This window comes from Podarcis gaigeae, assembly GCF_964106915.1.
Source record: "Podarcis gaigeae genome assembly, chromosome: Z".
In the NCBI taxonomy this organism is placed as follows: domain Eukaryota; kingdom Metazoa; phylum Chordata; class Lepidosauria; order Squamata; family Lacertidae; genus Podarcis; species Podarcis gaigeae.
The window spans coordinates 10,226,517-10,248,202 of NC_139691.1; the positions used below are offsets into that span (position 1 = coordinate 10,226,517).

The window sequence follows — 21,686 nt, forward strand, 5'->3', positions numbered from 1 at the left end:
CCCCCCAAACATAAATACTCACTGTCCCCCTGGTCCTGAGCAGCTGAGAATGGTTACCTTTTGATCCCTTGAAAAGTACAAGAAGCTGAAGGAGGAAGTTGGAAGAGGATTTCTTTCCCACTTCCTTTGTCAGCTCTATGTACTTTTCAAGGCTCCTATTAGTTCTACTGAGAGTGGAGAGGGGGTGCGACGCCCACAGTACCAGCTCAGAGATGCAAACAAGAGAGTCTGAGACACTTCAAATGTTCATGTAAGATGCGACCCCCCAGCTGTTGCTGCACTTCAACTCCATTTAGTTAGCATGGTCATGACCATAGATACTTCTGATCAATGCATTCATGTTGGGAAGCATCCTTTGAAAACCAAACAACCATTTTGAGCACACATCAATTGCTGTTCTGCCTTTGTCACACTTTAGCTTGGAGTACCTCAGGAGGGAGGAGACCAGTATTCTGTCACAGCTACCGCTCAACAGATTTACATTTGCTAGTCTGCAAGTGTTAAAACAGTAAAAAGGTAAAGGATCCCTGACACTTAAGTCCAGTTGCGGACAACTCTGGGGTTGCAGCCCTCATCTAGCTTTACTGGCCGAGGGAGCCAGCATACAGCTTCCAGGTCATGTGGCCAACATGACTAAGCCGCTTCTGGCGAAACCAAAGCAGCGCATGGAAATGCCGTTCACCTTCCCGCCGGAGCGGTACCTATTTATCTACTTGCACTTTTGGGCATGCTTTTGAACTGCTAGGTTGGCAGGAGCAGGGGCTGAACAATGGGACCTCACCTTGTTGCGGGGATTCAAACTGCCGACCTTCCGATTGGCAAGCCCTAGGCTCAGTGGTTTACACCACAGCGCCACCCATTCACCTCCATGAAAAATATTTGTAATAATAATGGAGAACCCAAAACAAACGAATCCTTCTCAGTTTTCAGATGGGTGGCTGATTGATGGATGGGTCCACAGGGCACTATGAAAATACTAAAGATGGATCAAAGCAAAGGACACTGGTCATCTAGGCTACAGACTCATATGTCAGCTTTTATACCAAGTTTCACATCCCTGGCTTCCACCAAAGAATGCTATAGTTTGATAAGGAAGCTGAGCAGAGTTGGCACCAGGGTTCAGAATCACTGGTCACATGCTACTGTCCACATTCCCACAGTGGGTTCTGCTGATCCTGCTGCTCTTCCTCCTTGAGTACAGCCGTACACTGGCTGTAACAGATGACAGGTGATGATGCAGCTTCCTGTTGAAAGCAGAGTTTGTTGACACGACTTATCAGCTGAGCAGTGACATCCACATATCACTAACATACCACATGGTTTGTTATCAAACTGCCTGGGCAAAAGAAGGTCTTGACATCATAGTGGTGCCCAGGGCCGTCTTACCCATAGGCACTAGGGGTGCAGGGCACCCGGGCACTGGGCTCTCAAGGGCACCAGGCCAAGAGTCCAGGGCCCAAGAGTTGAGTCTGGGGGTGAGCCCACCCATCAGCCAGAGTGCCGCGGCAGGCTCTTCTGCTGTGGGCAGCTCTGCGCCACGAGTTCATGGGTGACTGAGCCAGTGAGATGCTGAGGTGGCCAGCCGCCCTGCCCTCCTGTGCACCTGGGACTGGGCAACTGGGGGGGGGGGCACCAGGCGGATCTTTGCATCCCGACACCGCATATGCTTAAGACAGCCCTGGTGGTGCCAGTTGACTGACAAACGGGTTACCCTGGCCGTGGTCCAAAATGGTCCGAAGAGATTGGGGAAAGTAAGGATCTGGTCCGCTGACTGGGAAATGTTCTGCAGCCCTGCATAAGAGACTATTTGCTCAGATAGAGCAGTGATGTTGAAGCGATGGTTTTCTAGGGTCTGGTGGGCTGGGAGTCAGATAGAATGCTCAGGCAGGCTGGCATGGCAGCCTAGAGGGTGACTTACAAAGCAGGTCTCATTCTGCCAGTCTTGCAGAAAGAGGATGTTGGTGGTAAGATAACGAAATCCTGACTTCTGGAAGCCCCAGCTCAAAAAAGCCACCCATTGGTTAGAGTGTTGGACTAGGCCAGAGGTGAGGGACCCCTTTTCATCCCAGGATCTACATCCCAACACAGACAACCTTTTGGGGGCCACATGCTGGTAGTGAGCATGTCCTGAGACAAAACATACAGAGCAACAAATGTTATTTTTACCTTTGCATAGCAGGCTACGTTTTAGCCATGCACAATCCAGAGATTTTTACCAGGGCTATGCATGCCTCCCTTGATCTGATTTGGAGCCCAATCCAGGGCAGACCCAGATCAGGGCCTTGAAAATAGTTTTTGGGGGCTTGCACAGTATGCCCTTTTGACAGCCCCAGATCACTGGAGATGGACCTGATCTGATCCAAGATGACCCAGGGCAGCCTCAACCTGCTCCAGCCAAATCTCAGGTTGACCTGAATTGGCCCGATTCAGTTTGGGATCCATAATTGGGTCAGAGCCCTAGTGTGATGGCCTGGGAATCGGATTCAAAGGCTGAACCTGAGGAATCCCAGCCTGCACAGGAGTCCCTGCCTCCAGAACCAACTGAGCAGGGGCTGGGGCCTGAGCCTGAAGGGTTCTCACCTGTGCTGGATCCTCAGGTGCAGGCACCAGCTGAGTCTGCTGTGGCCCCTGAGGTGATGGAGGACCCATTGCCTGCAGGTGCTCCACTCTCAACCTCGTCAGGGGAAGGTGAGGTTGCCTCTGGGTCCAGTAACTAAGTTCTCACAGGAGGAGTGCTCGCCTCCAGGCCAAGAGAGGCGAGTCACCTGTGGACCGGGGCTGCCCTATGCCTCAAAGGAGATAAAAGCCAGCCAGCCCAGTCCCAGGTTGCGGGAGCAACTCTGTTGACAACCTGTTCCTGCTGGCACCCTGTCCTGCTCTTCTGCCAGAGTTCCTGACCACATCTGACTCCTTGCCTTGGACGCCGTTTCAGCCTTGACGGACAGCCTCCATACCACACCCTCCACCTTGGACTGGACTCGGACCACGCTGCACGGTAACCCCCCGGGACCAGCACACCTAGTTTCTGTGCACGCACACACATACCACTTTCCATTCTGGCCTGTAAGAGGCATTATTATAGTACAGAGCAAATTCCAGTCAGGCAAAATGAGTCGAGGGGGTGAGAGGTAGGAATGGGTGATCTTGTGCCAGTTCTGTCTCTCACCTAACCTAATCTCCATATTGTTGTGAGGATAAAAATGGAAAGGGGGAAAGCCGTGTACATCACCTTCAGCTGCTCGAAGGAAAGATGCGATACAAATGTAACCATAAATAAAATACATAAGAGGACCCAACCCTGCCTTGCATTAGCTAACATAACATACTTCTACTGATGATACCCATAAAATACATTTGCTTGCACCCCAATCTGTGCAGGGAGAGACTACATAGTTCCCAGCATTTATCTAGGGTGTAGTTTCCTAGGGATGAAGAGTGCTGGATACTGTGGAGTCTTTAAGATACATGATTTTATTTACACATATCTGCAACCTGAGAATAAGATGGAAGAGCTCACAGAAAACACTTCAACAGAACTTGCTTCCTCATTAGGTTTCTAGGGGGCGTTTCCAAGGCCATAGCTTTGGATTCAGCACACAGCAAGACAAGCTTCTGTGTCTCTTTTCCAGCTGCCATCTTCAGCCCAGACAAATGGCAAGCTCTTGTTCACCTGCCTTCATGATGATGTGGTCTCCAGCCAGGTGAGCTGTTAGAAGAAAGTCTCACCTCCTCCTTTTGGAAGCTCTGTCAACGAGTATGACAACATGACCAGCTCTTTGGACATTTAAACAAGGTGATTACAGGCCTGCTCAGAGACACTGACTTAGCTTTGGCCACTCCAGCAGTCTCTTCTACTACAAACTACAACCTTACAAATATGAATTCACAACCTTGGTTGGGACCCAGAGACTTGATCCAGCTCAACACTGCTGCCCCCAGTCCTATAGCAACACTAGCAGCTGTGCCAGCAGCTCAAACCTTAAACTGCTGGTGAGAAAAGATAGGGAAGAAAAGAAAAAAGAGCTATAAAGGAGTCATTTAATGAAGTGCTCAGAGATGACCAGCTGTTGGGAAGCAGCCAGCGGAAGGGATCCAAAATCCTTTCCTTCAGCTATGATTTATTTGTATGGCAAGAGAAAAATATCTGAGGAGTGCAGGAGTGCGGGGGGGGGGGAGAGGGAGAATAAAAGCAGAGGTGGTTTTTTGTTTTGGGGTTTTTTTTGCATATAGACACATGGCTGGGCAGGAAAGCGAAAAGAGGAATGCTTGTGGTAAACAATGTTCACACCTATTTACAATTATGCACCCCCATCCCACCTCTATCATTCAATAAGGATGCTACGTGAACTGCCTCCCCCTCCTTTAAATGGCATTGGGGAGGGAATAGGCAAGAGGGTGGGTGACGTGTTAAGAAGAGAGGGCTGGTCAAGGGAGTTAATGGGAAGTTAACAAATGGGAAGTTAACAAAGTTAACCTAGACAGCATCATAAAAAGCAGAGACATCACCTTGCCAACAAAGGTCTGTATAGTTAAAGCTATGGTTTTCCCAGTAGTGATGTATGGAAGTGAGAGTTGGACCATAAAGAAGGCTGATCGCCGAAGGATTGATGCTTTTGAATTCTGGTGCTGGAGGAGACTCTTGAGAGTCCCATGGACTGCAAGAAGATCAAACGTATCCATTCTGAAGGAAATCAGCCCTGAGTGCTCACTGGAAGAACAGATCCTGAAGCTGAGGCTCCAATACTTTGGCCACCTCATGAGAAGAGAAGACTCCCTGGAAAAGACCCTGATGTTGGGAAAGATGGAGGGCACAAGGAGAAGGGGACGACAGAGGACGAGATGGTTGGATAGTGTTCTCGAAGCTACCAGCATGAGTCTGACCAAACTGTGGGAGGCAGTGGAAGACAGGAGTGCCTGGTGTGCTCTGCTCCAGGGGGTCACGAAGAGTCGGACATGACTGAATGACTAAACAACAGCAAACAAAGAGGGAGGCAGTGTTGGCGAGCAGAGCAAGCAGGAGTAACAGTCCATCTCTCTCTCTCTCTCTCTCTCTCTCTCTCTCTCTCTCTCTGTGTGTGTGTGTGTGTGTGTAGATTGATAGGTCAATAGATCAATAAATAGATATGAGAGAGATTTAACATGAAAATGATAACATAGGCATCTGTGACCATGTACATCCCTGGCTGGCCAGTTACTAACTATAACATCTTTTGGAAAATGAGGTAGGAAGGTAGGAAATGACCAGTATTGGCCCCCAGATGCCCTGATTTGCTCCTGTTGGCCCTGGTGCTGATGAGGGACTTTTATGCTGATGCCCTCTCGGTAGTCAGCTGGAGGCCTTGCTCCAGGCTGTGCCACTTGGATTAACCGTAGATCATCACAATAGGGGGGGAAAGGAAATATGTTCATTACATAATGAATGAGGTGAGGAACAAAAGAAACCCACTTAAGGATAAATGGATTCAAAAATGAAAATCTAGCAATCACCCCAAGAAATAAAATCATTGTTAAGTACAATTCAACAAGTTACATATCTAAATTTAAAACCCCATTACAGGATTTGTTTTTATCAGTAACTACTAAAAAGAACAAGAAAGGAAATGTACAAAGCCAAGTAAAAACTAATTGAAACAACTAAATCAGGGGAGTCTTTTACATCTGCCATATATGCCAGCAACCCGTCTTTATATCGTGACATTCTTACTAAAGAGCATAAAGTATATCTCACTGGTGGAGAATCTGTAGTCCTCTGATGCTATTGTACTCCAACTCCTATCAGTCTCACTCAGCATGGCCAGTGGTCAGGGGTGATGCATGCTGGAATCCAGAAACTTCTGGAGGGCAATGCAAGTTCTCTACCCATGGTCAGTATTTTGACTAATCAGTACAATAATAACAACAACAGATCAGCATGAATTTTCTGCTCCAAAGCCTTGTGTGTAAACAAAAAGATTACACCAATGGTAAGGGATGTTCCTTGATACTAAAAAGAAAGTCATGCCCTCTGAGAATTATTATTAAGCCAGCATCTCTCCTCCTTAATTCTGAAAGCTTGGGTGCCTTCCAAATGTTCCAGGCCTGCCCCACATTTTCAGTCTGCAGCACCTGAACAGCTATTCAAACAGAAATAATGCCATGTGACATATTTTTTAAACAAATGCACCAAGAGTCAAGAACACAAACTGCAAATGTTTTGAATGCAATTGGAATCATACACACCCACATACACATCCATGCAATGGAAGTAAAATCAGTTCCAGACTACATGAGGTGCCCCTTAGGGAAAAACTATCATACCTGTGTGTTTTCCTCTGCAGAACAAAAATGGGTGAGGTTTTTATTACCAGGAAATGGGCAAAGGGGAAAAGGGTTAATATTTCCCCCCATTGTACTGCAAATCCTATCATATTCAAGCCCTCCATCCCAGGTTGCTATTAAAAGTTCTATCACCTCTGTGCAGACAGTACATAAATTGCAGAAAATCAGAAGGAGATTATTCTTAGCTATTGTTTTTAGAAGGCTACCAGGGTTTGGGAGGTGGATGTGATTTGGCTAAAGTTGTTAGGCTCATGGATTTCATTAAGGGCCTTTCTACTTTTTTCTCCATATAAATTCATGGCCTGCCCTGGACACAATAGAAATAAACATGCTGGTAGTTTCAGCACCACAGATAGTTCCAAGTGAGTGAACTGTTCCAAGGAAGGCTGAGAGCTGGGAACTAAGTCTCTGAGACTGGGAACTTACAAGTCTCTGCTTCCAGTGTTGCTGAACTGATAGTTCCTTCCAACCTCCCCGTGAAAATGGAACCCAGGTGGATACTCTGGGAGGGGGAACTAGCAGATTGCAAGAATTCCCCTACTGTGTAAACTCCCTGACCAGATATTCAACTTTCAGAACTCTTAGACCCTTCTGCTTTTAATGCTGCAAAGAACTAGTTCTGACTGTGAGTGCACAGCTCTCAGGTCCTGATAGACAAGGTGGGGAACCTATGGCCCTGTTGATTAACCATTGGCCAGGGCTTGGTAGGAGTTGCCATCCTACCGCATCAGGAGAGCTGCAGGTTCCCCACTCCTGATAGGCTAGAACAGGGATGGAGAACCTGTGGACCTTTAAAATATTGATGGGCCATTGGCCTAGGGCTGATGGGAGTTGTAGTCTTAGGCACTCATAGGAAACTGGAAGAAACTAATATGCCCATGGAGGAGACTAATGGGGCCGCTTGAAAATGAAGAGTCCAGGGCAGCATTTATTTCAAGTAACTGGTAACTGTCTGAAGTCCCTTGCCATATAGCCACATCACCACCAATTTTGTTGAGGACTTCCTTGTAAGTAAAAAATGACACATCATTGTCAAGCCACAAGCAAGGAGCCACATGCAGCAACATAATTATCCCCAGCATTTGATGAATTTATTGGACAATATTAAATCAATGAATCCCCAGATCTGCTTAACAAGGGCTACTTTCATAAATGGAAGTGGTGACATCTGTTCTCCAGCAGTTAATTGCAAACAGCTGCTTTCTCTGGGGATACAATACAGGTATACAGCAACAGCAGGCACTAGTCTTTTCAGATTCGGGGGACCATGTTAAACCACAATCTGCAAGAGATTGTACCTGGGACTTTTTGCATGCAAAGCAGATTTTTTACCACCGAGCTACAGCCCATTCATTTCAAAGAACATAGGAAACTGTCTTATACCAAGTCAAAACATTGCCCTATTTTGCTCACTGTTGTCTCTCCCAATCCTACCTGGTGATGCCAGGGATTGAACCTGCAAACTTCTGCATGCAAAGCAAATGCTCTACCAATATACTATTCTTATGCTCATTTTAGAACATACCCGCAGGCCTGAAAGAAGGGGTCAGAGATATGTAAAGTGGCTGGTCTGATGATCCAACAGACTAACTCCACTTTCAGAACTGATTTCCCTGAGATGAAATGTATTTGAGAGACCATGGTCCTAGTTTCTCCTATATATTTTTTACTTGCTGGGGCTTCAGTCAAAACCTGCAGGCTGAAATTGTTGATGCTTAGTATATATATCACAGTGCAGTACAGACATGAGTAGTCTGGCAAGACAGCTGGTTGAAAGAATATGAGCTTAAGGTTTATTACTCCTGGAAAACAAAGCCATTCTAAGTACAAGCTTTTTTAAGGAAAAAATGGAGTCATAATAACCTTGTGGCACTAACATTAAAGAAGAAGCAGGAAGGAACTAAAGTCGGAGAGCCAAAACAATCCACATAACATAATGGTATCTGAAGAATTGTGCATGCACACAAAAGCTTATACCCAGAAGAAACTTAGTTGGTCTCTAAGGTGCTACTGAACAATTTTTTTTATTTTTAAAAAATTAAATCCACATACAGTTACTCAAGAAAGAGTCAGTGAGGGAAGAATAGGTTGTCTTTCTGTCAGGTAACTTATTGCAAGTGTTGTTGCTTTACTCCCAACAGAAATAACTCCATCTTGAGGGACCATCTGAGAAATGTCCATTGTGGCTGCTGAAAAAGTGCTTGCCTGTGATGATGAATCTCCATAGGCTGGGCATCTATGTTCTCTGAGACACAGAGTTATATATTCCTTGCCAGCCCTGACAGTGAGCAGGGAAAACACACAAATTCTTTCTTACATAATGAATGTAGGCTAATGACTCGTGTGAGAGTTATAGAGGAAAAGTCACTGAAGCTACAGAAAGAAAGAAAAATTGTTGATGGGAGCATTCTCAGGAAAAACTGAGAGAAAATCTACAGTCTGTTTTATGTAAGTTTAGCCAACATGGCTTCCCCCAAAGAACCCTGGGAACTGTAGTCTGGTGATACACTCAGAGTTCATTAGTGATCTCGAAATCTCTTCCACATCATAGAACTAAAGTTGGCAGAGTCCCCCAGGGAGAGGAAATGGGAGTTTGTTTACTTAGCAAGATTTCTATAACGATCAACAAACAAACCTCTAAGCAAGTTTACATGAAACAATATGAAATACTCATTAAGGAAATGCTGATTTAATCAACAGTCTTTGAAAACAACTAGACATAACAAAGTTATCAAAATGTAAGATAAAAGCAACTGTTTAAAAAACAAATATACTGTATATAATAAAATTACATGTCTGAATAGGCTGACCTAAACAAAATGTTTTCAGCAGGTGTTGAAAGTGATGCAATGAAGTGACTGCCTAATATCACAGGCAAGAACTCCCAGAGAGTAGGCACTGCCACACTAAAAGATCCATTCCTCACATGCATGGAACAGACATTACATAACACTTGTAAAAGTCCCAGTTCTGGTTTTAATTGTTTGAAACCAATTTAAGCTTGTGGCCCCTTGCTTAAAAACTGCTCACATTCTGTCACTTTCACTCACAATCCTCGGTAAATAACCTTCAGAAGAATAGAATGTAAATGAGTTTCTCAAATCAGAGTACTGTTGCCATCTTGAAGCGCATGCAGTTTGGAGCTCACTTACTGTGAAAGGGAGGAATCCATACTGAAATCTTCGGTATGTGGCCTACAGACATGGGGCAAAAGGAGTGTTAACAGGTCAGGCACACATCAACAGAACAGTCAGATGGTTATGGGACATAACTGGTGGAACTGGACAGGATGGAGTGGTACAAAAGTCTATTGGCACTGGAAGACAGGGCATATTTCTACCTTCCTACCATAGGCAATACCACCAAGATGACCAAGGAATACTTCAATGGAGTAGCATGAGAGCAGCTTCTCCACAGTCCAGTCCCGCAACCATCTCAGTTATGAGTGTTCAAAGGTTACTAGGAGTTGGAACAATAATAGAGCCCCTTCCATTACCAAACCACAGAAGACAGGAGGTGCCAACTTGTAAAAGTATCAGATTGGCCAAATCCACATTGTCCAATCCTAGAGACATGGCTGGAGTAGTTTGTCAGGAGACTGTGGGGAAGTATCACCCATGTGGCTAAAGAAGTGCATGCCCCACCCTGAAAGTAAATAGAATTGACTCTCTACCTCAAAGAGGGAGGGCCTGTAGTCCTCCAGATGTAGTTGGACTATAGCTCCTACCAGTGCCTGACCAATGGTCATATAGGCTGGGTTGATGGGAGTTGTAGTCTAGCAAGATCTGAAGGGCCATAGCTGCTATCCCTGCTATACAAACTCTTCTTGGGACTTCTGAATATCAGGCATTGTTAATTTGAACTAGCTAATTTGAAAAGTGGTCTTCATATGTAACACAGACAACCAGAGTGAGGAACCTGTGGCCCTCTAGATGATATGGGACAACAACTCCCATCATCATCCCTGACCAATGGTTATACAGTTTGGGGCTAATGGCAGTTGTAGTCCAGCAAAACATCTGGAGAGACGCAGGTTCTCCATCCCTGGCCCACCTCAAATCATGGAATTTCTGTGACCATAATGGACATTTGGAAGAAGTAAGAAGTTTGCGTCCATATTCCTTTGTGACTTTTCTAATGCAGAGAGATCTGGGGTATGTGTGTGGACATTCTGTTTCAGATGGGACAGAGATGTAAGGGAGACAGGAAGTGTGAGGCTCATGTACTTCCTGCTTCCCCAGAATATGCCATGTTAGTATCCATTGTCTTTCAAGTAAGCCCAACCCCAAAGCTCAAATTGGGCTGATGTAGAGTTGACTGTGGAATTAATTTGTCTGATTCTATGGTTCTTCACTAGAAACTGGAAGAGGGGCAAAATAAAAGCATCTGAATTTTGATGTTCAGCATGAGCAGGGCACATCACTTGCATGACTACTGATACCAGTAGTCATATCAGCAACACAGAGAGACAGAAGGGAGTGCTCACCAGCTGCGGAATCTGATGGCTGCCAGGAGATTCTGCAACTTCTAATCCCCAATGAAGGTAGTTGAAGAGCACTACTGAAAACTCTGTAGCACTCGTGTGTGTGTGTGTGTGTGTGTGTGTGTGTATCTCTACTCACTGTAGAAATAATCTTCATAGACCAAGGAACTGCTGCTGAGAGCTGTCACATTCTTCTGCTAGGTCAGCGTGAGTACAGTAAATATTTTATAACTGTACTATGTTCATTTGGGATTGCTTTGACTATTATTCAGGCCTATTGCACTGAAGTTCATATCTCCCTTTTTAGTGAAGAACCATGAAACAGAGGGGTGAGGAACCCTTTTCAGCAGTTCAATCAAGTCCAATGGGGCTTTATTCCAAGATTACGCCCTTGTGCACTGTTCAGATAACTGGAATCTGTGCACAATCAGTGTGTTTGTGTGCTGGGATGTGAAGCAGAAATCATATCAGCAGGCATCCTCTGGGTGTGTTTCACACACTGGTCATGCCTTGCATATATCAAGAGCCTGTCTATATAAAACTGTCCTGGACACCAGAAGTTCTGCATGCAATTATTGGATCAAGGCATGGTGATCCTTGGGGAGTGGGGTTTGATTGCACAACCGACATTTGCTTGGGAAACTGATTGCACACAGCTGATATCTGTGTATGGAGGGCTGCCAAGAGGAAATGGTTTTGCAAGTTCCGTACAGATACAGATACAGGCTTAATAACAGTGGCTTAATGAAAAGTGGCTTATGGGGAACATGTGGCCTTTCAGATGCTGCTGTGCTACAACCCCCATTATTCCCAACCACTGGTTGGGGTTGATGAGAGTTGAAGTAAACAAAATAAAAATCTGGAGGGCCACAGGTTCCCCATCTATGGCTTTTGTCAAAGAGGTCACATAAAAGGTGAATTCCAAGAAGGGATTTGACAGAAGGGGTATTGGTCTTTGTATCACAAGGCTGCAGTACCATGTGAGTCAGTCTCAGGCTTCAGTTTTGGATATTTATTGTACTTTTTTTCATTTGCACAGGCATAATAGGAGGATAAGACGATTCTCCCGGTGCATTTCAGCACTTGTTTCCATAGCAATTAGCATTAGACTTGAAAGCGTAATGTGATTATCATACTCCCCTAAGGAACACTCTTTTCTTTTGTGTTCTGTGTGTTTGGGGCGCCACTTTAACCCCTTCCTCTCACTTGGTTCAGCGTTCATGTATATGTCATCTTGGATGCAATCTTAATACTTGCTTATTTGAGAGTAAGCCACACTGAACTCAGCGCGACTTAGGAACAGAGGAAGTTTGCCTTGTACTAAAGCCAGCCCATTGGTCCATCTAGCTCAGTACTGTCTGCATGGGCTGGCAGGGGCTGTATGGGGTTTCAGACAGAGTTTCTCTCTTAGCCCTTCCTGGAAATGTCAGGAATTGAATCTGGGGCCTTCTGCATGCAAAGCAGCTGCTCTATCACTGAGCTATGGCCCCATCTATCGGATCTTGCTGTCATTCTTGAAGCTTGACAATATACAGGCTCATGGAAAAGTCATGGTAGGGCAAGTGATGGGATTTGTGTTGTGGGTCTTTATATGTCCTACTCTATTGAGCTACTAAAAGTTAAAATTAGAATTTTAATAAAAATGTAAGGAGAATTACATGACTTGAAATGCCTTTACGACATTTTTTTCCAGGGAAGTGCCAAAATACACCTCCCATTCTTATGTTGTCTTGACATGGTTCTTCTCAGCAACCTTCCTCCATTTCCACAGTCCTCACCCTCATTTGCCTATGGTGCTCCTATTGGTTGAGCCAGTCCATGTGATTTTCTGACTGCATACCAATACTGGTATTACTTATATACTGAGGATACAGCCATGGGTGTAGCCAAGGGGGGAGGGCAGGGAGGCAGCTGCCCCCCCCCCCAGTCAAGTAAATCAGTACTTAACTAACTGAGGTTCTGCCCCCAACCATCATGAAGCTTGCCCCTCTAACATAAATCCTGGCTACGCCCATGGATATAGCACATATTCATAAACAAAGTATCATGAGTTGTCACATCCAGCTGGATTCAATGGTAGAGTGGGCAAGTGAGGGCAAGCACACTGAGGGGAAAAAAGGAGGAAGAAAAAGGGGGAGCCTAGATCAGGCCAATAACCCATCTAGCCCAGGATCCTGTTCTCAAGATGATGGCTAGATGGAAACCTGAAAGTAGAACCTAAGCACTTCCCTGCTTGTGATTCGCAGGAACTGGTATTCAGAGGCAAAACGCCTCTGATAGTGGAGGTAGAACACAGCCATGGAGGTTAGTAAAGGTAAAGGTAAAGGGACCCCTGACCATTAGGTCCAGTTGTGGCCGACTCTGGGGTTGCGGCGCTCATCTCACTTTATTGGCTGCGGGAGCCAGTGTACAGCTTCCGGGTCATGTGGCCAGCATGACTAAGCCGCTTCTGGCCAACCAGAGCAGCGCACGTAAACGCCGTTTACCTTCCCGCCGGAGTGGTACCTATTTATCTACTTGCACTTTGATGTGCTTTCAAACTGCTAGGTTGGCAGGAGCAGGACCGAGCAACGGGAGCTCACCCCGTCACGGGGATTCGAACCACCAACCTTCTGATCGGCAAGTCCTAGGCTCTGTGGTTTAACCCACAGTGCCACCCACATGCCTATGGAGGTTAGTAGCCACGGTTATCCTTATTTTCCATGAATTTTTCTAATGTCCTTTTAAAGCCTTCCAAGTTGCTGGTCATTGCTACTTTATGTAGCACAGTGAGTTGCACAGTTTAACTAAGTGCTGTGTGAAGAGGTCCCTTTAAATCCTCCAACATTCAGCTTCATTGGATCTAGTTCTAGTATTATCAGAGAGGTAGGAAAACTTTAATCATGCCATCCTTGACCAACAAGGTTCTTGTCTCTGATTGCTCATGTCAGGGTAATCACAGAAAATTGATGAAATAATGTTTAGTGGGGCCATTTAAAAAAAAATAATAATGGTAGAAAGGCATAGTTCCTCTGCACTAAATGTGCTACTTTGGAAGCAAATAGTGAAACACAGGAGTAACTCTCATTAACAGTACAATGGGACTTACTCCTAGGTGTGTACAGGATTGCAAGTTAAGTTACTGCATTTTTTTTAAAAAAACACTTTAATCTGCTGGGTGGGGGGGCATTCTGCTAGCATGGCAGAGGGTGGGGTTGCACCAAATTTCTTCCATGGACATCCATTTTACATCTTACATTATTTATCCGAGAGAGAGAGAGAGAGAGAGAGAGAGAGAGAGAGAGAAACAAGGAAACAGAAACAGAGACAGGGATAGAGTGATGGACAAGAGATGGATGGACATAAGAAGAAACCAGTATAATCAGAGGAAAGTTTCCATTCCAAATAGTGACAAATATATGTATGTACTGCATATTTCCCAGTGTGTAAGTTTGACAGCTGCTGACATTGTAGAAAATGTCTACTCTTAATGATATTAAGTAATTTCCAGAGAATTTATATGGCTGAGGATGCTCCCTAAAGGCAGATACACACACACACACACACACACACATTTAAATCAAACTTAGGTGGCTCCATAAAACTTTGATGTGCATTACACTGAGAAAAATGTACCAGCTTCTTGAATTCAGGCTGAGCTCTTCTGACATTCTTAAGATTCCTACTGGATCAAAGCAAAGGCCTATCTTGTTCAACTCCCTGTCATGGCCAACCAGATTCCCCACCTGCAATTCCCAACAACTGGTATTCAGCAATAGGCCGTTACCACCAAATCTATTAAGATAAGACACATTTTTCAAAAGCTATTTTACTTTCCTGAATTTACTTGTTTGAGAACTTTGTCACCTACAAAGTCCCAGGACGGGTTACAACCATTTAACCAGATAATGTTAAAAATCTAATGAAACAATTTTAAAAATGAAACCAAAAAGAAACAGAGGCCATTTTACAAGAAACTCAAAAGTAAAGAGGCTGGGCTTTCAACAAACTATGTAAACTTCATAATCAGCAGAGCTTTTTTCAACTGGAACTTGCTGGAACTTACTTCCGGCACCTCTCAGGTGAGCACCATTGCCATTATAAGAGAACAAGGGAGGTGTTTTGGCTAAGATCAAGTGTAGGGAGGTGTTCATTATGAGTTCTAGCACCCCTTTTTCTAGATAAATAACACTGATATTCAGGATCCACTTAAAATGAAGATTGTAATGCAATGAAAAACAACAATAAAGTAATTTTAAGGAGCTTAGTTTTAATCTCCAAATCTTACTGCAGCTGCTACAAGCTACCCTATGGCCAGGTCAGGTGAGAAACACAGCAGAGGTATAGTGGTAAAATTTGAAATGTATAAGCCCATCATAACAGCCCCTGTGGATTTTCCTATTTCCTCTGTGTTGTTCTCTCATGTAGAACTCAAAAGCCTCACTATCACCTCAGTCGCATGCCTATGATAATTTGTCACAAACTGTTAGTGAAAAACTTGAAAGCCTCATTATCACCTCAGTCACTTGCTAGATCAAGAGGAGTCTGTCACTGGCAGATGATGCCATAGATCTTGCTATGGAAAACAACATCAGAGCTTAGTGCCCCCTCTTCTCCACCACTGCCTCCACCACACCGCTGGTGTACAGTCTTCCTCAAGCTTATCCTGTCCCTTCTCTGGGTACACTTTCTTATATACCATGTTTGCTTTATGGCTAAGCAGAAATAATTAAAATAAGAGATCCCTCTATGATATTTTAAATACTAGATGTTTCAAAACTATTTGCTGGTTTATCTGATAAGCAAAGGCAGCTGTGTTGGTGGATAAGAGGGAGAACATACCCACCTCCCAGCTCACAGCTGGCAATACTTGTACAGTGGTACCTTGGTTCTCAAACACCTTGGTACTCAAACAACTTGGAACCCAAACACTGCAAACTCGGAAGTAAGTGTTCCAGTTTGCAAACTTTTTTCAGAAGCCGAACATGCTCCATTTTGAGTGTTATGCTTCCGATTTGAGTGCAACACTTCCGTTTTGAGTATTATGCTGAGGTCTGTCTGTTTTTGCTATTTATTTTGTGTTTTTGTGGATCTTTTTTTGTTTGTTTTGTGTGGAACCCAGTTCAGCTACTGATTGGTTGATTGACTGATTGTGTGACTGCAGTACATTGTTTATTACTTTCATTTTATGGATCAACGCTCTCGTTAGTTAGTAAAATTCATGTTAAATTGCCGTTTTAAAAATCTGGAATGGATTAATCCATTTTGCATTACTTTCTATGGGAAAGCGCGCCTTCGTTTTGGAATGCTTTGGTTTTGGAACGGACTTCCGGAAAGGATTAAGTCTGAGAACCAAGGTACCACTGTATTACAAGGGTGCCGAACTCTCGGACCTGGGGACCTAATGTGCCTCTCCGGCTCTCAGAACTCTCCTAAGGCCATACCTTTCACTGGCTTTGCTCCATGCCCCCAGTGTTTTTGCCTGGCTGGAGTATGCCCTTAAACTCTGATCATGCATATCCGAATGAAAGATAGTGAAGAATGTGTGTAGATACTTGCCTGCTGTGCAAAGGTAAAATTTACATTGTTTTGCTCTGTCCTCTTGTGCCTCTGCCTCTACCCACCACTGGCATGTAGACACCCACATACCCAGGAAGGTCACCCAGATGAGAATGCGGCCTTCAAGCATGTAAAAGAGTCCCCACCCAGCTTTATTTAGGACCAATTAAAATGTTACAAAAATAGCAAGCCAGCTGTTGTGTCCTGATTTTCTTTTCTTTTTAGATATAACTTGCTTTTGCAGGCCCTTTGAAGGTCTATCAAGGAAAAAAATAGGGCTAGAAGAAAGCTAACATTCCCCAGGCATGTAATCTTTTTAATAAAAATAAAAAGTTGTTTTATGGTATTTTTAGGGTGTCGAGCAGACCCTGTTTTGGAAGGAATGTCTGATTTTATCTCTCCCCACCTCCACCCCTGTTGTAAACCACATTGAAACCATGTGTTCAGAGGATAGGTACAAATAAATTAATATATCCCCCCCCCCCCATTCTCATAATAGATAATAGGCAGCACTAGGGCTCCACCAGGGAAGAAAGATGATACTTTTTTTTCCCAATAAAAAGTACTAATCTGAAAATCAGACCTTCCCAACCGTGATTCACAATGCTCACCATAGATATCATTTCCCAAAAAGGCATTATTTAATTTCAAGTGGGAGTTGTAGGGCAGGAGCAGGGATTCAGTGCAGAGTGCTGCTGTTCAGGATTCGAGCCTCCCACAAGTTTTCAACTCCCTCCCTCCAAACTATCAGCATTCCATGCCATCTAAGCCAGGTCAGTTTTCACTGAACTGTTTTTGGGGTTTCCCCAGGAGTTTCAGCCCCCTCTTTTTCTGTAGCTTCCTTCAAAGAATCCTGGGAATTGTAGTTGGAAATTATTATGTGACCCTTGGTCCCCTCTCACAACTACAATTCCCAGAGTTCTCTGGGAGGGAAAGATTGGTTGCTAAACCACTCTGGGAATTGTAGCTCTCCTAGAATAAAGTCTCTTAGTTGCTTAGTTGCTCTACAGCAACTTAGTTGCTTAGTTGCTCTACAGTTCCCAGGATTCTCTGGGGGAAACCACAGCTGTTTACAGTAACATGATAGCGCTTTTGGTGTATAGTGCAGATGTGCCTAAGTTCAGTTTCCCACATTTCCACATCTATTTGATTTTTTTTTTTAAGTCCTTCTGAAAATTCACCACGATTTTAGCATGAATTTCTCCTAATGAGTACAGTCATGCCTCGGGATAAGTACACTTCAGGATACGTATTTTCAGGTTGCGCTCCGTGGCTACCCGGAAGTAACAGAGCGTGCAGACAGTCAAAATGACGTCACACGCATGGGCGGAAGTGGCAAAACACGACACGCACACACACACGCAGATGTGCAGTCACGTCTTATTTTCTGTTCCTGATGCGAACAGGGCTCCGGAACTGATCCCGTTCGCATCCCGAGGTACCACTGTACATCTTTGTTTGCAAGTTTGTCTGATACACATTCCTGCAAAGCAATTCCCACCCCCCAAATAACCCACATTTTGTATGCTATTTTCACTGATATATATCTCTTACGCACACATTACCCAAGTAGCATGCATTTTTTAACACGCTACTCAGCTGGAGAACTGCACTGCAAATTTCAGAGCAGTGCAAATTGCAAAGGATAGCTGTCTTCTCGTTCACATATTGTTTTGGGAAATATGACTTAGATAGGTTAACCTGTAAGTGTGAATTGAATCAAATTCCTTCTCCCAGGGGCGCTGACTTGCCCGCCACATGGAGGGGGCACATCACGTGATGCACCAAGTGACGGGTCCCACCCCTGCCTAGCATATGAGCCCTTGTGTGCTGGGGGGGGTAACGTGCAGGCGCCCCCACCCCACCACCAAGATGCTGGTATTCATGCACCGGGTGAGGAATAGAGAGTTCAGAGCTGGGCTCCACACTTGGCCTGCTTCTCCCCATCAGGGAGGGAGGAGGTGGAGCAGGCCTGAAGGTTTTTTTGGGTGGCCCAGCCCCCTCTTTGAAAATTGAGGGGGGGGCTGAAGACACCCTCAGCCCCCACTACTCAGCATGCCTGCCTTCTCCATCCCTAGTATGTGGCCACACCTGCTTTTGCCTCACCCACCACTGTTGCATGGCCCCCAGAAGTTTGCCCACAAAGGAATGTGGTCCTCAGTCTGATTATTATGTTTATCCCAGTCTGAAATGCTGCCTTCAATTAAAACCACTTCCGGTCTGCTGTGGGAGCTATTATCAAAACTCAGAAAGGCTGAGTAGTAGCTATTTAATCCTTATGGGTTGTGGCACCCAGAAGGCCTGTTTGAACAAACATTGCCACTGGTTGTTTTGTTTTCATTCTTTGGGCTTTTATGGCTCCAGAAGCCAGTGATTATTTCCACAAGTGAATGTTGGTATTTCCATGGGCTCCTGTGCTGTTCTCATTCAGCATATTGCTCCAGGGACATGCTGTTTGTTGGTAAACAGGTGGCCCTAAGCCAATTTGGAAAGAGAGAGAGAGAAAGTGTCTCGGGGGCAACTGAACAGCAAATATGAAGCCTTGATGAAAAGAGACACTGGGGAGTTTGCAGGAATCAGGGACACAGTAAGAGAAAGAGAATGATGCACTAAGGAAACAGGTAAGTGAACTTTTAATTAGCTGTACTCACAAGCTTGTTTTGTAAATCAGATTTGTTTCTGTATTTTTTTCCCTGACATATTTTGTGTGTGTCTTTCGTGTGCTTGGTTTTCGTTAACAAAATAATACCCCTCCTGTGGTTTCCAGCAACTACAAACCCTCAAAGTGTCCCTATTTTCCAGGCGCATTCCTGATTTAGAGAAACTTTCCCAGTTTCTGATTTGACCCAGGAATGTCCTGCTTTTCCTTAGGATGTTCCTATTTTCATTGGAGAAATGTTGAAGGGTATGCCATTATCTGACCCCCGAGCTGTCTGAAGGCATTCCTGTATAGGGAAGTTTTTTTAAAAAAAAATGTTTAATGTTTTATTATGTTTTTATACGTTGGAAGCTGCACAGAGTGGTTGGGACAACCCAGTAAGATGTGTGGGATTTTAATATGGATATAGAACATAATGTTGCATGCCAGCCCAATCCCCAAGAGGTGAGAGATTCCAGGGGTTCCAGGTGCCCACCCAGGCTTTGTGTTACCTTTTGGTAATGCGAAACAGTGGAGACTGTGATGTCTTTTGGTTTGGGTTACAGACACTTCAGGTTGCACGTTTTCGGGTTTTGCACCGTGCCGAACCCGAAAATACCGGAACAGGTGACTTCCAGGTTTCGGCACTCGCACATGTGCAGAAGCTGTAAATCACACTCTGCGCATGTGCAGAAGCACTGAATCATGACCCGCACATGTGCATATGCGGCGCTACAGATTGTGAACACTGTGGGTTGCAAACGTGCCTGCCGCACAGACCACATTCGCAACCCGAGTGTCCACTGTATATCCTGAGCTTATGATAGAGGGATTCACAGCATCAAAACCCCAAAAGGGTCTAGCTTCTCCCATAGCTGCTGCCTGATTTCAAGCAGAAATCAGCCATGCCTCTCTGTGCCTTTCCAGCTTGCAGGTTTTTCCTTTAGGCCACATTACAGCAAACTCTGCCCTCAGATTACGGCTTTTTCTTTCTAACCCTTTTAGAGCTGGAGGAGGGGTCCTACTCATTTGCCATCTGGCCCAGAGGCCGCCGCCCCTTTTGCTTTCTTAATGATCCCTCAACTTTCTCTTAACACTTGCTGGGTCTAGGGGTTGTTTTAAGGTGAAGGGTAAAGGGACCCCTGACCGTTAGGTCCAGTCATGACCGACTCTGGGCTTGCAGTGCTCATCTCGCTTTACTGGCTTTATTTGTCCGCAGACAGTTTTTCCGGGTCATGTGGCCAGCATGACTAAGCCGCTTCTGGCCAACCAGAGCAGCGCACAGAAACACTGTTTACCTTCCCGCAGGAGCGGTACCTATTTATCTACTTGCACTTTGATGTGTTTTCGAACTGCTAGGTGGGCAGGAGCTGGGACCGAGCAATGGGAGCTCACCCCATCATGGGGATTCGAACTGCCGACCTTCCAAGTCCTAGGCTCTGTGGTTTAACCCACAGCGCCACCCGCATCCCAAGGGGTTGTTTTACACTTTACACTCAGTTTAATACCCCAAGCCTTAATGAAATTCCGACATCTTCTGGATCCAGGGAGTCTGCCACCCATGAACTCATAACAATATTCATCAGGGTTAGTAGCCATAGATAGCCTTATCCTCCAGTAATTTATCTAATCCTCTTTTAAAGCCATTCAAGTTGATGACCATCACAGCCTCATATGGGAGTGAGTTCAGCTGTTAAACTATGCAAAGTGTGAAGTCGTGGTTCCTTTTATCCGTCCTGAATCTTCCAACATTCATTCTCATTGGATGTTCATGAGTTCCAGTGTTGTGAGAGAGGGAGAAAACTTTTCTCAGTTCACTGTCTCCATGTCATGCATAGTTTTATGCATATTTATCATGAGGCTGGGGAGCAACAGCAGTTGGCAACAATGGCAGTGAAGGGATAAATCCAGGTCCCCCTCCTTTACCAAAGGGGTAAAATTTATGGAGCTGGCATTGCCATGGAGTCCTGGATAGTTAGCTAAATATCCATCTGAGACCACGGTTGTATCTTCTGTCCATCACACATAAAGAAGTGACATAAAGAAGTATGCAAAGCTCCCCCTCTTCTCTTAACTTCTCTTATGTTCAGCCCGGAAACTGAGATCCAACACCGAGGGCCTTCTGGTTGTTCCCTCACTGCGAGAAGTGAGGTTACAGGGAACCAGACAGAGGGCCTTCTTGGTAGTGGCACCCACCCTGTGGAACGCCCTCCCTTCAGATGTGAAGGAAATAAACAGCTATCTTCTCTTTAAAAGACATCTGAACGCAGCCCTGTTTTTAATATTTAATGCTATATTGTATTTAACACTGCCCAGACTGGCCAGTTATGTTAGGATTGTCCTACTTTCATGTAGGACCCTGGTAGAGACACATGCCCAACCGGCATGTTCTCTCCCTCCTGGTCGATCGTTTGGGAGCTTCAAAAGCTTTCTTCAGCCTGAACATCACAGCGACTGATACCAAGAAGCATCATCACACTTACAATCCTGCAGAGTATTAGCGGTTCGCGTACCAGACTCAATAGCTCAGGATTTTGGCTAATCTACTTTTATTTTACATAAAACACACTCAGAGCATTCTGACTTAGCTCCACACTGTCATGTGATAGACAACAATCTCATGACTGCAAACACGGAGCAAGAATCCTAACATCCTCCCCCTGATTCATGAATCGTGTTGTAGTTATCAGTGTAACTGCAACAACCATA

At 44.9% G+C, this 21,686-nt stretch overlaps 1 protein-coding gene across 15 annotated transcripts in view; it reads right to left on the reverse strand.

Annotated features, from left to right (window-relative positions):
- KCNT1 (potassium sodium-activated channel subfamily T member 1) overlaps positions 1-21,686 on the reverse strand; it is a 196,052-nt gene that overhangs the window by 73,482 nt on the left and 100,884 nt on the right. For 3 of the 15 annotated variants that reach the window (XM_083721645.1, XM_083721633.1, XM_083721644.1), the window contains exon 2: positions 9,471-9,512. The exons of the other annotated variants lie outside the window; for them this stretch is intronic. In XM_083721645.1, coding sequence (XP_083577771.1) covers positions 9,471-9,512 — 42 coding nt within the window. The remainder of the gene's footprint in view (positions 1-9,470; positions 9,513-21,686) is intronic. 15 annotated transcript variants of the gene reach the window in all.